Source organism: Pyrus communis, chromosome 10 (genome assembly GCF_041283825.1).
Source record: "Pyrus communis isolate YQ-2024b chromosome 10, ASM4128382v1, whole genome shotgun sequence".
Classification (NCBI taxonomy): domain Eukaryota; kingdom Viridiplantae; phylum Streptophyta; class Magnoliopsida; order Rosales; family Rosaceae; genus Pyrus; species Pyrus communis.
The window spans coordinates 8,555,963-8,574,261 of record NC_142574.1 but is presented as its reverse complement, the minus strand read 5'-3'; the positions used below and the strand labels follow the sequence as shown (position 1 = coordinate 8,574,261).

The window sequence follows — 18,299 nt, the reverse complement described above, 5'->3', positions numbered from 1 at the left end:
CCTATACCAATGCTTGGTGGTTCAAGTGGTAAGGAACTTGTTCCCCTTAAACAAGGTCTCGAGTTGGAGCCTTGTGAATGGAGAAGCCAACATTGAGAGAGCTTGCCCCCCAAATGGGGTCTGACCCAGCTCGAGGGATTAGTCCTCATCTACGTGCGGGGATACCCTGGATTCATCCAAAAAAATATATATTTTTGCCCTATAAATCGTACCTTTCTCTCTCATGCAGCCATCATCAGTTTCCCTTCGTCTTCTCTCTGCATCATTCTCATGCAAACTTATAACTTGAGTCACAAGTAATTATCCATTACACACTACAAGGCTGTCAACCATAAGGTACCCAAAAATCTCAACCAAAGTCCCAAGGCACTCCAATGTGTTGCCCAAAAATATAGGACACTACACCCAAAATTCAATTGCAGTGCAAATTTTAGTTTCACAATGAATAATTACCTTTCAAAATACATTGCATTGAAAAAGAACACATGAAATCGAAAATACCCAAAATGCATTGCCAATTTTAAACCATTAAAATTACATTACATTGGGAAAAAAACACATGAAATCGAAAATACCTAAATTGCAATGCCAATTTTAGGTTCACAACAAATAATTACCATTCAAATTACATTACATTGAAAGAAAAAAACACATGGAATTGAAAATACCTAAAATGCAGTGCCAATTTTAGATTCACAATGAATAATTATCATTCAAATTACATTACATTGAAAAAAACACATGAAATCGAAAACAATCGTATTAGTTCATATGTTTATTTGTTGTGTTATTAGGATACAATGTGGAAAACTTGCTCAAACTCAAAGTAGCTTGCAAGTCTGGTTAATAGAGCGCAAGTTGTTGAAATTCCACATCGGTCTTATCTCTGAGAAATGAAGAGTTTAAATATCGCAAACCCACTCCAACTAATACAAGCTTTACCTAAAAAATATATAGCACATGCACATTCTGCACAGCCTAACCAACAAAACTAGTCGAATAATTTGGCCAAATGGTGTTGCTTAAAAGTTTTGCTTGAGGACTTTGTTTAGACCAAAAACTGCCTATGCAATATGGGCTAAATCCAACCGAATCCACTTTCTGCGCAGCATAACCAACAAAAGTAGGCCGGCTTGACAGCAAACGCCACAGATTAAACCAAGCCATAAGCCCTGTGTCGAATCAAGCAAAAAATGTGAAATGAATTAGATTATATAAACAAAACCAATCGACTATTAGCCCCCTGCTTGTTCCACTTTCTCTATTCAGCATAGGAATTGGGTAATCTCAACTGATATGAGTGTGTACAAGTATTTGGGTGTGCTAAAAACTACAAGGATGGCGGTCTCACCTTAGCGTAGAGTTTCGCCTTAAACCCAAGAACACCTGCAATTGTCATCCCGATCAAATAGAACGTGCCCAAGTTTACGTACACAGCCAAGTGCTGCCACCCACATCCTCTGGCCACACCTAAAATACCAAAAGTCATTTCAAAGATGCTCACTAGAATAGTAGATTAAATAGCCCCCATGGAAATACTAGATGATCCCAACCTGATAAGACACCTTGGACGGAATCTGCAAGTATTGATATGGCAAGAAACGGTGTCATATAAGCAAATAGCTTGATTATTGCACGGCTGTCGCTGAAAAGGCCAGCCCATAAATTGTGACCAACTGCTAGAGCCAGATCAACGAGGAGAGCAAGAAGCACGGAGAGCTTAAGAGTCACCACCATTGCTTTCTTCGCTTTGCCCGGATTGCCTGCTCCCAGTTCATTTGACACCCTTGTACTACCCAAAACAGTAATACATGTTTCAGATGGTGAAACAGAATGCAGGTACTGAAAAACTTGGAGGGATAAGAATAACCCAGGATTTATTGTTCTACCAACCTTGCAGCAGCGCTCAGGCCATACGTAATCATGTATGCAATTGCCTCTGTATTCACACTAGAGAGATGATTAAGAAAAAGGCTACTTGAGTCAGTTGAAAATCAAGCGTTTAAAACCGAAAGCTTACCACATTGCAATCAGGGAAGTGATTTGTTTCGCATTTGGCATCACTCCCGCCAAGAACACTAGAATCTCAAAAGCCCAGTACTCCAAACTGAAAGATAAAAAGGTGAAGACCTTAGTACTAAAATTTCAAAGGCTCCGGCTTTATGAACTTCAATAAATTTTGCTTACTGATCTAAGCCGGAAATCAGTCTTTCCTGTAGTTAAACATACGAAAACAAGTAAAACCAAAATTGAAGAACACTTACCATACCATTGCTGCTGATGGGAGGGCAAGCTTCAAGTCCATGAGGACATAATGAAATGATTCAAATGAAAATCCTTCCCACGTACGCTCAAACTTTTTCGCACACATAACATACATGGCCAACATAAGCATTGATATCCATATCGAAATTGAAGCTGCTAGCGGAGCTCCCCTGAAACCAAGAGTTGTCCAGTGTACCAAACCGTATGCAACAAGAACATGAAGAGCCAAAGGGATCACTGAGAAAAAGACCAATGGCATGACAACTGATTGTGTCTGAAGAAATCTCAAAATATTATGAAGGAAGCCATAGGCAAATAGTCCTGGAATCAGAAATTTGATATAGAGAGCAGCATATTTGGAAATTTGAGGATCTTGATGAAGTAAGATGAATATGGGCTCAGTAAACCACCAGATTATAGATATGATGATAGGGACCGCGAAAGAAATGATGGAAGACGCTTGTAGATAAATCCCTAACATTCTGTATAACTTTGCACCGAACCCCTGGCCACACAGCGTCTCAAGAGCTCCACTTAAACCAACCTAAACCAAGAAATAATTAGACAAAAGAACAACTCAAAGAAAAGGCATGTATTCTTATTAAATTTCATGTCATCTCGATTACAATTCTGAACATATAGTTTCAAATTTCCCAGTTACTATAATGTTAAAACATAAGGACAAGGTAAATGTAAGTCCAAATTCAGATTATCATCTCCTGAGGACAGACTGCTTGCTAGATACACAATTCTTGTACATGGCTTCACAATATGCAACTTGAATCAACATCGGCTTTAAAGCAAGATAAGCAATTCGGGGAATCAAAATTAAGTAATATAAACTCCTAAGAACAGTAATGAAATATATTTCTTGGCAGAATACTGAATCTCAATACGAAAACTTGTGACAATAAATTGATAAAACGAGTAGATATGAAGTTCATGCACTTTCATTACAACCAAATTGAGCTACTACTTGGGTTTTCGATTAGGTTGCCAAACCTCTTACCAACTAATATCAAGAGCAGATCTAAGTCTTGTAGGGGAACTATTCATTTGTCTTTTTGAAGCATGCATATTGGACAGGCAAATATACAGACGCAAATATATGTATGGTGTAAATATTTTTAGTTCAGCAACTATAAAAGTTTTCATGGTGGCCATGGTTTTGGGGAGAGAATCGAGGAGGGGAATCCATTTTGGATTTTGCTATGCATATGATCTCTATCTAGCCATTACTTTCTTCAAGAAAAGAGAAGCATGTGATCACTTACAAGAATGGGTCATCAAAGACACAAATTGATTCTTTTTACTAAGGAAGGGGAATTGTATAACTTGTAAGAATTGTAAATTTATACCATGGGAGAGCTTGCTAACCAACGTCGACTTTTGGTAATGGATGTACATATCAAAAGAGATAAAAGGAAGAACAAGAACTTGAAGTGTCCAAGAACTAGATGGTGAGACCTAAAAAAAACAAGTCACTTTCACAGAGAAAGTACTTACCCAATTCGTTTGGGAAATAGAGGGGAACGCTAGCCAAATGTGAGATTCCACGACTAGTTGTTTGCCGAACAATTGCAGAAGGGGTATTACGAGAGCCTAAGGGTTTTGCTCCATGTAGAAAGGAATCTTGGTGGTGGAAGAAGGAGGTACAAAAAAAGGTTAAGGCTGAGAAGGAATGTTGTAAAGCCTTACACAAGAACAGAACTAATGAAAAATGTGAGAGGTAAGATAGCAAAGAAAAAGGCAAAGAAATTCGTGAGAAAATCTAAGCTAGTGGCTTTTGACGACATGTATAAGAGATTATATACCAAAGAAGGAGGGTTGGATATATATAAACTGGCTAGAGCAGGGAAAAGGAAGACAAGAGATTTGAACCAAGTAAGGTGCATCAAGGATGAGAATGAAAATGTTCTAGCTACGAGAACACGGTTAAAGACAGATGGAGAGTTTATGTTTATAATCTCTTCAATGAAAAACACGAAAGGAGTACTTTGTTGGGTGCATTGAATAACTCGGAAGATTGTAGAAATTATTCTTTCTGCCATCAAATCAAGAAAGACGAAGTGGATGTAGCATTGAAAATGATGAAGCATAAAGCATAGAAAAGTAATGGGTCCCGACAATATACTGTCTAAGTGTTGAAGGTCTTGGGAGAGACAGGTATAACATGAATCACAAACCTTTTCAATAAGATTTTGACAACGAAGAAGATGCCAACGAAAATTCATTTTGGTGCCTATCTAGAAGAATAAGGGCGACGTACAAAATTACATGAGCTATAGAGGTATTAAGTTAATGAGTCATACCATGAAGCTTAAGGAGAGAGTAATTGAGCATAGCCTAAGACAAGAGACACAGGACACATAATCAATTTGGGATCATGCCAGGGCACTCGACTATGGAGGCAATCCATCTCTAACAAAGATCAATTGAACGATATAGAGATATACGAAAGGATTTGCACATGATTTTTATAGATTTGGAAAAAGCGTATGATAGGGTCCCAAGAGAAATTCTTTGCATGATTCTAGAGAAGAAAGAAGTACAAGTAGTGTATATCCAAACAATAAAGAATATGTATGACAGAGCAAGGCTACAGTAAGAACTTATGAAGGACAAACTGAAAGCTTTCTCACAACTATAAGGGTACACCAAGGCTCAGCTTCAAGTCCTTACCATTTTGCATTAGTAATTGACGAGTTAATGAGACATACTTAAGATGATATCCCTTAGTGTATGCTCTTCGCAGATGATATAGTGCTGATAAATGAGACACAAGAGGGAGTAAATCTGAAGCTTACCCTTTGGCAGGAAGTGTTAGAATATAAAGGTCTTCGCCTAAGTAGACAAAGATAGAGTATATAGCATGCAAGTTCAATGAGAATGGGATCAAAATGAGATATGAGTGAGGATTTGAGATCAGGAAATACAAAGAGTAAACGCTTTCAGTATCTTGAATCTATGTTGCAAAAGAATAAAAAATTAGATGGAGGTCTCAACCATAAAATACAAATTGGGTGGATGAAGTGGAAAAGTGCATCGGGTGTTGTGCGACTATTGTATGCAATTAAAGCTCAAGGGAAAATTTTAAAGGATGACAATAAGGTCAACAATGCTTTATGACATAGAATGTTGGGTGGTCAAAAAGCAACACATGCAAAAAATGAGTGTAGCGGAGATAAGAATACTTCGTTTGATGTGTGGGCACACGAGAAAGAACAGGATTAAGAACAATGATATCCAAAGTAAAGTAGGGGTGATCACAATTGAAGATAAGATGAGAGAAAATCCGTTAAGGTGGTTTGTACACATGAGCCGAAGGCTTACAAATGCCTCGATTAGAAGATGTGACTATGAGACGGACGGTTAGGGCAAAAAGAGTAGAGGAAGATTTAGGAAGACTTTGAAAGAGACTTTAAGAAAAGACATGAAGTAATTAGATCCAACGGAAGACTTGGCACAAACGGAGCGCGGTGATGTTTTAGAATTTATACAATCAACTTTGCTTAGTGAAATAAAGTTTGGTTTTTGTTGTTGTTGTAAGCATGTAGAAATAAATAATAGAAGTTCCTAAGCCCCTCGGGTTCGCGTAAGTGGTGAGGTCAAAGATTTGATTCCCTTTCATTGTACCAATGCCATCTGAAAAGAAATTCAAGCAATACGTAACATCAATTCAAAATTGTTTGCAATGTCCTGTCACTTTTAATCCAACTCGATCTATTTTTTTAGATCCAAAAATTTGTCAAGAAGGTGACCCTTCGAAGGGTATTATGATGATTGAATATCATTAGAACTTTTTTTTAAGGATCAAGTGCGAAAGAAATCCAACTTTTTGGACGGAAGAAACATTGCGACAACTTTTAAATTGAGATTTAAGAGGGTACATTTCTTCCAATTGTTTTTCAGGTAGCATTTGTAAATGCCATTTTGAAACAAAAATGAAAACTAAATAGTTTTTAATATTAGAAATTATTATTGGTACTTCAAAAATCTAATTTTGCACGCCAAACTATCTATAATTAGAAAAAAAAAAATTAAACTTGTGAGGAATGTAGAATAAGATTTTTGGAGTATTAATAACAGTTTCCTTAATATTATGAAATAATCATGTCATCAAATAACAAAGTAATTAAGACTTCAATGTTATCACTTCTCTCATACAACCATGCATCTGCATGTAAATACAAATAAACTACAAAACCATCTAAGTTTAGTTATTAAAATCCAAGGTTTGCAACACATAAAAAAAAATCGTAAAGAAATACAAATAAAAGATGAAATGTGCAGAAAAAGAATAAATAAGAAAGTTACGGGGCAATCCAATTTGAAGCAATTTATAAAATACGAAAACTGTGGTCCATTTTTATGTGTTTTAGATGCATCTTTTGTTCCGTTGAGTTTTGCATAACCTTCGTTCTTACTATTCATTGTATCAAGAGATTTTTTATGGTGTCGTGCACACAAGTCAGTATATTAAACATGATAATATAATTAGTGCACACACAAAAAAAAAATTCATTGTACCAACAAAAATAAAAGCGAGAACCACAAACTACTGACTCCGTTCTGAGACCGTTCGAGCTTTTGAGCACCAAAATCAAACCGAAACCCCCACAACGGTTCGGAACAGCCAGGTTGGGCGGTTCGGACGGTTCGATGACAACTCGACTTATCACTAGGGAAATCGACAAAATAGACATATTGGGATTGTTGGCTCGTGTATACTTGCATTGCTTAATAATAATATTATAATAGACAGTGCATGATATAAGAGTACGTATAGTGATTGTGAGGGTTTTGCCATACCATGAAAGCGAAGCCAGTAACGGTGGCCCATGAATTGGCAAGATTTGCAGCAGCAAGCTCCAGCTCCCCAAGGTGACCGGCAAACATGACGGACACCACCGGGATCAGGTAATAGCAAACGTTAGTAAGAATCAATGGCAGCGAAAGCACGATCTGCTTCTTGGCCTCCTCCTTGTCCAGCAATTTATTCCACCACCCTCCTTTGTTCCGTTCTTGAATTGTAACAGAAGCAATCGGAACAGGGTTCGGAGAGATTTCGATTCCTATCGAAGCAGCGGGAGGTGAGGACTGCGGAGTCGCGGCAGTGATAGAGTCAGTCATGATGAAAAATGTGTTGATCGGTGAGGAAGTGGAGGGGCTTGGGAGGTTCGGAGTCCAACAACAGGGAGGAAAAAATGTGTTTGGAATGTAAGAAACTGCAATAAAGTGTAGAGGAAAATTCAGGGTTCAAGGCACCGCAGAGATGCTCCGGAGGCGATGAGTCTCTACAGCCGCAGCGGCGGCAACTGACAAACCCTGGTGTAGGGTTTATTTGTTTGTTTGTAATGAGTATGGAAAATTTTATTTGAACCCAACTTTTTTATATCTACACCTTACTAACAAAATTTTTCCACTAAACTTTAAATTTTCCCTTAAATAAATCAACAACCCTAAACTCACATCACCACTGCATCTCCATTTTTTCCGGTGAACGCAATCCAAGTACCACGACCATTGACTCTTTCTTGGGATCTATCTAATCAGAAAATAAAAAGGAGCCGGGTGGAGGGGATCTCTTTCCTTGGCTTTCCCACTTTTCATGAGAATAATAGTATTAATTTCCTTTTCGTAAATCAATATATGAAGAAAAAGGTGCTTACGCATATGGTGCGGAAGGGACCGCTAAACCCTAAGGTTTCTTATGTTCTTAGTCCAAGGTTCTTACGGTGATTGAAAGAAAGAATGACCTTTTAAGCTCAAGTTTGCTTTAAGCCTCTCATTGGGACTCCTCGACCGTCTGTTTTCCGGATAAGGAATCTTTCGAATCCTCTTTATGAGAATCCTTTTCGAATTCTCTTTGTGAGGATCCTATAGATCAATTCATTATAGCCGTTCAGTCTATATAGTGCAATCAGTTTTTGTTAAATACTATTTGTGATCAATTTTAAATAAAAAAACAAAATGATTTCTAGCTGCATGATAACTGATGAATGGATAGGATGAATTGATCCCTAGTATCCTCACAAAGAGAATCCGGATATAATCCTGTTCCCTGTTCTCCGCTCTTAATTTGTTGATTTAAGTGTTGTTGGAGTTTAGGTTGGGTTCGTCAGAATTATGCAGGCGTGCAGTGGTGGTGGTGGGGTTTATTGGGTGTAAAGATCCAAATTAGACTTCAATTTTATTTATTTTCATTTTTTAAGGATAAATTTGAAAGTTTATTAGTTGGGTGTAGAAATAAAAATTTTGGGTCCAAATAAAATTTTCCTTTCCCTTTATGTTTTGATGATTATTTTGGTGAGATGATGATGCTTGATTATGTATTTTAAATGTAAGACATGCGAATCTTTTTTTAGCATAAAGTAGTCAAATGGTTGAATTTTTGAGTGATTCCAATTGAAGCGGGTTCATGAGTCTATCAACAAGAATGTATCAGCATTTCAAAATTTCATCTCGAAGCATCTGGTCATGGCGATTTAATTTATGTCCAATGTGCAGTGTTGGAAGATTGGGTTGCAAAGCTTATTTGCGACTTTTGGACCAGAAGATGATGGATTTTGGACTTGGGCTCTTCTTGGAACTTGAAAAGGAGGTCCTAATCTTTGATTCAAGTTATTTTGGACCCATTTTTGGAACCCTAAAGATTCAGAAACGTGGGAATTTCTCTGCTGGGCAGATTCTCTATCTTAATTTGGATTGTGATTCTAAGTTATCTTTTTATTATTTTGTTTCCTAGTTAAGGAACTTTTTCTAGGAAGAATTTTAATTTGTAGTAGTATAAATAAGGCAATTTAGCCATTAGGATTCTTTACGCAACATTGAAAGAACTTGACAAAGTTTTGGCGAATTTCAGACTTTTTACCTACAAAGTGTTTTCAATTTTTTTCTACTTAATGATATTTTCTTTGGTTTTTATTATGAGTACGCGTAACTAATTCGTTTTGCTAGGGCGAGGCCATGAGCCTTAGTATGAATATGTGATTGTTTTAATTTGCTTATGAATGGATGCATGTTTATCTTGAATTATTAATCACTGAGTTTAAACTATCTAATTGGCTTAATGCTTAGCTACCATTAGGGTAACTAGACAAATAATTTGATGCAATTTTTGTTGGAATGTTACCCTAAAATTGAGGAGGGCTTCTTGTGATTAGTAATTGTAAGTTCACTTAAGGCGAACATCACGCTTTTAAGAGTTGCATGGTTTTTCAAAAGGTTTTCATAAAACTTAATGAGTCTTGCATGTTTATATTTGATTTGAACATCACAGACGGGTTGCATATAAGATATACGTTTTCGCTTGAACATCACGATCGAGGAAAATATGCATTAGGAAAACCTAACCTTCAAAGCATGTCTGTGGAAATTCATAAGTGATTAGTAAAACTGCATATGATTGTTAATGGTGACGGCTAAACCCTAGTGTTTTTCATAATTGTTTTCTTTAAAAAAAACATTTTTTCTTGCTTTGTTTTTGTTTTCGGCAACCTTTCAGATTAGTTTAATGTTTATTTTAATCTTTTAAATTTCAAAATCTCAAATCTTTGCTAAAATATGTTTTAATTAATTAATTAAGGGCTAGTTTAATTACAAATTATTCATTCAATCCTTATGGAGAACGACCTTGCATGAGCGATTATACTACAATTACCTTGTACTCTTGCAAGTATTTTAAGTGATTTTAACCCTATTTGCGTAGGTACTAAAAGTCCTATCATTTGACTTTGTTGGACTAGTCAAGAAATGCAGATTTGTTGTGCCTAATAACCACTTGCCCACTCTCTGCCTGCTTTCCTGTGTCGACAGGTGTCCACCCACTTGACAAAAAAATTAACAAACGTAATAAATTTTATGAAGATGAATGGAAAACAAAAGAAGTACCTTTTTGCCTTAGGAGCAGGCACATCAATGGTGGGGAATTTGTTGAACCATAGGAAATCTTTGGGTTTTGTTTCGTCCATGTAATCAAGATACTCTATCAATTTCTTTATTAGGCCATCTCCAACGGAGAGGGCTAAAAGTCCAAAAGCCAAAAAATGGCCTGATTTGTCCAAAAACTCGTCTCTAACCGACGGTTAGGCTAAAATTTTAAGGAGCCCACCAAACCATTATTTGGGCAAATGGGCATCAGGCTGGTTAAATGTAGCACCCATCTTACCTCTTTTTTCGAGGCCTAGCTCCTCAGTCGCAATAATTAATTCAAATTCAATGGTTATATTTGAAAACATCCAACATCAATTTAACTAAATTAGCCAATAAAATCAAAGTATAAACTTAAAACTAATAAATTATTTAGGGGCTATGTTTAGCTTATTCAGTTAGAGATGGTATATGAGTATGACTTGACACTGTTTATTTCAAAATTATTTTTTGCAGGGCTATAATTATGGATGGTACTATATTTTACTCTTTCGGTTGGAGATGGCCTTAGACAATTTTTTGGGGCTAAAATCCACATTTCGACCAAATTAATGTTTGGATCGAAGTTAGTAAATGTGAACCAAAAAGAAGCAGTGTATTTTGGCCTAGTAATATAGTGTTGGTGGCTCGGTTGAATCCTAGGCGAAGTAGGAATGCTTAATAATCAGGATTTGGTTTCGGGCATGGCCGAGTCCTAGGCAAAGAAAGATTGTCTAAGGATTGAAAGGAGTTTTTGATAAGATTTGAATTACTTGCCTAAGGATTATGATTGGTTTCTAAAATAAAGTTTGAATTCACCACATAATACAATTAGATTCAGAATCCTAGTTCGAGTGAGACTAGGTGGCAATGGACAAGAAATTGTGTGAAGTCTAGATTTATTGTTTGGCTTCTCTTGTCAAATGTTGTAAATTGTACCACCAAGCTCTAGTTAGATTTAGGGTTAAAATGCTTCTCTGGGATCACGTTGCTGGAAATATTTATCTTAAGAGCTTAACTTCTCACATCAAAGGTTTGTTTATATATATGCACTTCATTTCATTATTTCCATTACATTCTGTTTAGTGGTTGCGTCTCGTCAAAACTTCTCGCTGCTTTCACGCGAGTTGGACACACACTTTAAGACAACCCACATGGGCCATTTGACAGCTTTTTCTTGAAAATGGATTTTCAACCTTAGATCTTTCATATTGCTTTTGCACATGACACGTGTCCTTTTTGGGACTGAGATTGGAAAATTTGAGAGCTTTACTTTTTCTTCTCTATCTCAGATCACCTAAGAGCATCAAGCATACTTTATGGGTAATATCTTTCTTTGAATATTTATAAATCTATCTTTGAATTTGCTTGCTTATATCTCTTTATATGCTCATTTGTTTGGGTTAGGAGATTTACATTTTTCATAAAATAGTTGGTTTAACTTTGAGCTACCTCTTATATTCTTATTTGAAAACCCTAGCCACAAAATCACACTCATGCACTAAATACCCACATAATTGCATATTAGGGTCACATTATTTTTGTGATTTTGGTTTATGTTTTAGGTTAAATTTTTCTAAGTTTCAAATCTTTGAACGGATCTCTTTTTGGATTTGCGTCAGTTTCATCTTTCAAGTGTTTGACTGGTGAAACTGACTAGACATCGAATCCAGATTTACATCAACTTCATCATAACCTCATTTACATAAATTGATTCGATCTTGGTGCCACAAGGTGAAGAGCTCAGGAGGAGTTGCCACTTTGTGAAGACCGAAGGAATCCGTCTCATGTAAGGTAAGGTTGCACAAAGGTAAAGCGGCTCCGTAGATTAGCTCTAGGAATTAAGCTTTGCGTGGTACTTTGTAAGAATCTTGTTTACACTAGTGGATTGGACTTAGTGGAGAATCCCCGATTTTTAACCCAGATGTGGGTTTTTAGGGCCAAAAACTTCTTGAGTTCTTTGTCTCTTAAACTTGTTCACATATCTTATTTACTTGCATATGTGTTATGCATCCTATGAATTGTTATTTGATATGTGTTATAGACTAACTTTACACTGCATATTATGATCAATGAAATGAATTGTTGTTGACTAGGATAACTTGTAGTGAACCAAGTTTTATTCGTAGATTTGCATTTGATCAATTGATGAATATGTACTTAGTTGACTGGTGAGCTTAACTAGTCAATCCAGCATACAAATTCATAATTGTTTTGTTATTGTTTGCATAATGAACTAATATGTAAACGTGTTCAAGTTTAGGAATTATTGTTGTGAAACTAATCTGAACAGACTCTGATTAGTTGAACATATTGGTTAGTTAAGATATGTTCTTGCATCTGCACTTTATATCACTGACTAGCTTGTAACTAGTTGACTAGCTCATTTGACTAGTCTACAATGCAAAATTAAATTTTTATTTACAAGATATTCTGCCTAGTACCCAATTTCAGATAGCAAAACTATCAAACTCTACAACTTACTTGAGTATTAGGAAATTCGTTTCTATAAATACAGGGGATTTTGCAACTAAGAGAGGACCTTTAACTCAATTACACAAATCAATGCCCTATGCGATACCTCTCACAACTTAACTCAATACACAAATCAACACCCTATGTGAAACCTCTCACAACTTTATGTGAAATACTATATGCTCTACTAATTGTTAGCACATATGTCGATTTTTCTTTCATCTTTCCTTTTTCGTTTTATTATCTTTTTATGTCAGTTAACTTGTTGTCAAGTGCAACAAAGTCACATATGTGGAAGAAGTGAAATGCCCAAAATACTCATGAATTAGCTAACTTAATAATTTTACTAATTTATGAGTACTCCAATATCTTTAATTGCAAACTAGCCTCTTTCCATGCACAAGCGTGTGAGAGGTCTTTGTGAGCACTACGCGCCTCTAAAGATGTAATGCATTAGTTGCTTTTCATTATAGTTTTTAAGAAATATTACTTAAAAGTTATAATGTTTTGTGGAAGCGAAAGACTTTTTCTTTATCACGCATGCAAGGTTGACCCTGAGATTTTAGAGCCCTGTGTGAGCCACTGTTAGGAAGCCCTTCAGTTGATAGGTATTTTAATGAATAATGATCATATAATTTATCCTTTTTAATAGTTAATTCGTAAATATTTATCATATCATCACTTACGAACATTTAGACTGGAACAAAAAATTAACACACCAAACAAAATATACAATAATAAAAAATAAATTCATAGTTTACCTAATGATATATTTTGAGTTGCCCCTTCACTTGTATAAAATTGCTTAGAATTTGAAAAAGAAAGAGATGGAGAGGAAGTGAGAGAAAGAGAATTGAGGAGAAATGATGGTGAAGGCTTGTGCTCATACTTTCTTTGGAGTAAAAGCCAAGCCTAAAATAATTACACATGAAATATGTTCTCCTTTGTTGTTAGGAGTCTAGTTTTTGTTTATCTTGATTAAAAAAAAAAATAAAACTTTTAGTTGTATGGGCCCTTCTTAAATGTACATGGATTGAGCCCATTTTTCAAACTAGAAAACTAAAACTAAATACAATACATAAAAACAGCGCACACCCACGCTTTCGAAATAAGAATCTTGAGAAAGTAGCTTGTGCGTTTTCCTCTGCACTGCTTATAATATTTTTTTTTTATATTTATTATATAACATATATCTATTAAGTAAAAAACAAAATTTGTTGTCCTAGTAACCGTGGGCCATAGGCCTCTTCCGGCTAACCTCATGGACGGCCCTACAGGCACGTCTCAAACATTTGTCATGTATTTTGTTTTTACTTTAACTAGAATAATGATTTATATGTTATCCATGTAACCGTCAAAACAAGAAGTAGTTTTTGTTGCTAGAGTGTTCTTGGGTCGTGTTCCCATCTTTACATTACACTAGTCTCTTTGCACACACTCACGTGCATGCGAAAAGCTTTTTTTTAATCACGAGCGCTATGTGTTTCTAAAAATATATTGTGTTACTTGCTTTCCATTATAATTTTTAACAGGTATTTTTAGTACATTCAAGCAAAAGACATTTTCTTTACGATGATGCTATCTATCTACCATTTTTACTTTTCACGCATTTCTTAATTTTTGGTTTCGGATCAAATGACATAAACTAACAAGGAGTGCCCCCACCCTTTCTTTATCATGGACGTATTGTCGTATTTTTTGTTTTTACTTTGTGTAGAGTAATAGTTAAAACAAAAAAAAAAAGAAAAATAAAAGATAGATCCTATTCAAGCTGAATGGTGCATGTCTTGTCCAATAATAACAAAGAACGAGAAATTGCCAGATTCTTTGCACGTGTAAAATGTTTTTTCTCGTCACAATGTACATGTTTTAAATGTATTTATGGACATTGATTGATTGTTTTTTATTTCATTACATTTTTCCGTTGTGAAGCAAATTACAAACATACAAAATATGTGATCATCTTGTCACATTAATAAATAAAAATTCAAAAGTTACATTCAGTTGTATATGGAGTATATAATATTTCTCTAATCAATCGACACAAACCAATCTTTTCCAATAAGTTAGCAGAAATTTCGGACAGGGATGCAACTAAATTTTTTTGAACAAACGATATTATTTACATAAAAGAATGGAGGAGTGAACTAAGTTTCACAATAAATTAGCAAGAATGTTGTTCAAATTCATCTTCAAACTTAACATTTTCATTTACAACTACAGAAAAATACTACTAGATTATAATCCTAAATCACGAAACGAAACTGAACTTTAACTTCCCGCAAAAACCAAAAAAAGAATTTCAACCTTTTTTGAAAATTCCCCCTTCCTCCCCTCTCCCTCATTCAGACTCGCGCGTACCGAGGTTTTGCCACTTTCGTTTACAACAGGTGCTTTCGGCTCCACAGTCCACCATTTCCAATGGTGGTTCGGAGAAATCGACGCGGAGGCGACTCCGAAGAGGGCGGCGGAGCAACCGTAGAGAATGGAAGTGCGGGGGTTTCAGGGTACGAGCACTTCAGGGACCAAAAGATCAGAGAGAACAAGGAGAGATTGCAGAAGCTGGGAATTTTGGACCTTGCCAAGAAGCTCAAGACCGAAGCTGCCGCCCCAAAACGTCCCTACCGACCCAAAACCCACAACCCACTTCCTAATCCTGGGTCCCCCAGGCGCTCTTCCAGGTAACCCACTTTCTCTCTTGTTTGGATTCCGGGAAAATGGAAAAGAAAATGTGGGAAAGTTTGCATCTTTGAAGGGTTTTGATGTTTTTTTTTTCAAACAGAGTTTTTTGTTTTTGGGTTTTTGTTAGGTTGAAGAGTGTGGCTCCAGTAGATTATGTGGAAAAGAAGAAAAACGAGAGCTCAAAGAGAAAGAGTGTTGAAATTTTTATAAAGGAAGGTTCAAAGCCAGAGATTTATACAGAGGAACATGAGAAGCTGTTGGGGGATTGTGTCGAAAGCTGGGAGCTTGGTGTTGATGGCTATGGTGAGGATCGGAAGCGCATTTACGATCCGGTTAATGGAGAAACTTGCCATCAATGCAGGTAGGTCATCATGCATTTGATGGGTTTCTAAATTCCATCGAAAATACTATTTCGGATGTTTATTTTTGTTTTTGTAATAGATTTTCAGGTGTTTATTTCGGATGTTTATTTTACATGAGCTAACTTAATTGAATAGCTGGTAATGATGTTCGTAAAAATAAGATCGAATTTTGTAGAAGAATCCAATATTTTAGTAACAATTTTATGTGTAAGTCTGCGAGCCTAGTTAGTCATGTTAAATAGACTGACAGAGTTCTGTCAATTGGCTTGTTTGTCATTTGAGTCATTGCCGTTAAAGGATTGCCTGAGCTCCCGGCGGATTTCAGGACTGACAGAGTTTTGTGAATGTCTTAAGCTTTACATTTATTGTATGTTTTCCATTTTTCTGTCCTTTTACTCCACGACTACTTTAGAAGTTAGACACATTACAAGTATGTTGCCTGTTTTGGGTTTAGGCTTTCATTTCATCAGATTGCTTCTATGGATAGATGAAAATGTAGCACTTAAGGAGTCTTGTCATTGCCACACAAATTATGCTTCCAATTGAAAATTTTTAAGCAAATGCTCCTTCTGATTATTCATTCATGTACGATTCTTATATACTAGTAAGTAGTCTTTTTTTATTTCTGATCTAAAATGGAAACAAGAATTTAAGGGCCGTTGGTGATCGAGAAAGCTTATAAATATGATTAATAACCCAACTGAAGAAGTCACCTTCTCAAGGGTATAGCAGAAGTTGTTAAATTAACTGCTATACTGGGTTCATTATGTACTCATACAGTACATTCATCGTGTATTGTTTTGAGCTTAGGTGTCCTTTCGCTTGGTAAATATGTTTGGAGATAACATACTTCCTTGCAGGCAGAAAACTCTTGGGCATCATACAAAGTGCTGGAAATGTGACTTGGTCCAAGGGCAGTTTTGTGGAGATTGCTTATACATGAGGTGAATTTTTTCATAAGTTATCTGTTGAAAACTTTTTTTTTTATGTACCAAGTCTTACCGAAAATGTGCAATGAATGAAAAGATTGTACGAGTACCATGAGGACAACTGACAACAAGGCCACATTACGCACGCCAATAATTTGGATGTTTTCACCCAGAAGCAAATTTTATCTTTGTTATCAATTTTATGGTCTTATGCATTGAATATTACTGTGTTCCATAGATATGGAGAGAATGTGATTGAAGCCAATGAAAATCCTGGTTGGACATGTCCTGTTTGTCGGGGCATCTGCAACTGTAGTCTCTGCCGTCAAGCAAAGGGGTGGGAACCCACTGGTAATCTGTATAGAAAGGTGAACCTTATCAACCTTATGCATACATTCATGTATGGTTTATGCATAATTTGGTGTAATATTCTTCTCCAAGCATGTTTCCTGCAGTTTCCCAGTTGACAGTCTTTGGTCCCTGCATGCCGGACTTAATGGGCTGCTCCCATCTGAGAAAAGCGTGCAATAGAATAGAACACAGGCACAAACACACAAACTCACGCACCCACATACACTTAAATGCATATATATCTACATACAATTGTTCACTGTGATTTTTCGTACATAATGGAAAAGAAAGACCAAGGCAACAAATTAACGTGGGGAACCAATGGCTAAGTTTTGTTCATGTATCAGGTCATAAAACTGGGTTACAAGTCTGTGGCACACTATCTTATCCAAACCCGCCGTTCCCCAACAAACTCAGAGACCACAGGTGAAGAAGTTGTAGCAGAGGGATCAACTCCTTCAGTGGAACCCTCTTCACATGATGAATCTTCAGGAACAGGCAATGACCTTGATACTAGCAAGCATGTTGATGACAATGATGTGGGCAACGTAGATGCTGTTGCTGCTGGTGATGCAGTTGACGGCGAGGCAAAGAAAAAGCTGAGAAGGAATACAAGGCTGAGCAAGGATTAAACTTTTGCGGATTACAGCCTGCTCTTAATACAATCTAGTCCCGCATCAACTCATGTAAGGTTGGGACACACCAAACGCTTTTCGAGCACATATATTTCTCTTTTGTTAGCCTGAAGACTAATCTAGTGCAACTATAGGTTTTTTGTGGAGTTATGATTTTGCCGGGGAATAGTTTCCTTGAACTTCTTTTGCTTTATATGTGGTAGTATGAGAATTGTGGTGTTTTGAAACATGAATCAGCCAGACTACTACTGGTATTGCAAATGAAATATGTAGTCGTATGTAGTCTTCTACTTGCCTGCTTTCGTAGTTGATGCGGTGGATTCGTATGCAGATGAAGGATTCTTAACAAAATTAACAAGGCATGGAGAAAACTTAGACATTTTCATGCTCCATAATTTTCATTATGTCCATTGTTGCTTTAGTTGTAACAAATAAAAGTGTTGCATCCCGGTTACAAGACCCTTGCATTTTTTTCATTTTTTTCATTTTTCGCTACCATGTACCCACCAGCCTTAGGATTTATACAGTTGAGCACAGTGGCGTTTTACGATTTCTATAGGCGACTCCACTTAGTGGCATAAAATTTTGTTGTTATTGTTGTATTAGGACTGTTGCTAAGGTTTTTGGAGGAATTGGGAAGTGAGATTAAGGAGGAACTATGGGTGGGTGTGGGAGTTGGGTTCAGTAAC

General features: G+C 36.4%; 1 protein-coding gene and 1 pseudogene across 3 annotated transcripts; one reads left to right on the top strand and one right to left on the bottom strand.

Annotated features, from left to right (window-relative positions):
- Positions 1-843: 843 nt before the first annotated feature.
- Positions 844-7,608, bottom strand: LOC137728149 (protein DETOXIFICATION 19-like; annotated as a pseudogene). The gene is made up of 8 exons (XR_015952437.1): positions 7,078-7,608; positions 2,265-2,809; positions 2,021-2,107; positions 1,894-1,950; positions 1,554-1,792; positions 1,352-1,470; positions 1,065-1,172; positions 844-942 (listed from the first exon to the last, which is right to left on the bottom strand). The product of XR_015952437.1 is annotated as a protein DETOXIFICATION 19-like (transcript).
- Positions 7,609-14,963: 7,355 nt separating this feature from the next.
- On the top strand, positions 14,964-17,876 carry LOC137727274 (uncharacterized). Of its 2 annotated transcripts, none has more exons than XM_088678552.1 (5): positions 14,964-15,332; positions 15,434-15,694; positions 16,556-16,639; positions 16,863-16,992; positions 17,323-17,876. In XM_088678552.1, the coding sequence occupies exons 1-5, from the start codon at positions 15,073-15,075 to the stop codon at positions 17,605-17,607; spliced, it is 1,020 nt and encodes a 339-aa protein (XP_088534678.1). In that variant the 5' UTR covers positions 14,964-15,072; the 3' UTR covers positions 17,608-17,876. The 2 variants fall into 2 exon arrangements, with proteins under 2 accessions (XP_088534678.1, XP_068322240.2); XM_068466139.2 differs by having other exon boundaries at positions 14,966-15,332; positions 15,461-15,694.
- The last annotated feature ends 423 nt before the right edge of the window (positions 17,877-18,299 follow it).

Coding starts and splice junctions, on each gene's coding strand:
- LOC137727274 (XM_088678552.1), top strand. CDS start 15,073: ATGGTGGTTCGGAGAAATCGACGCGGAGGCGACTCCGAAGAGGGCGGC. Junction 15,333..15,433: donor TCCCCCAGGCGCTCTTCCAG/GTAACCCACTTT, acceptor TTTTTCAAACAG/AGTTTTTTGTTTTTGGGTTT. Junction 16,640..16,862: donor GGAGATTGCTTATACATGAG/GTGAATTTTTTC, acceptor TGTGTTCCATAG/ATATGGAGAGAATGTGATTG.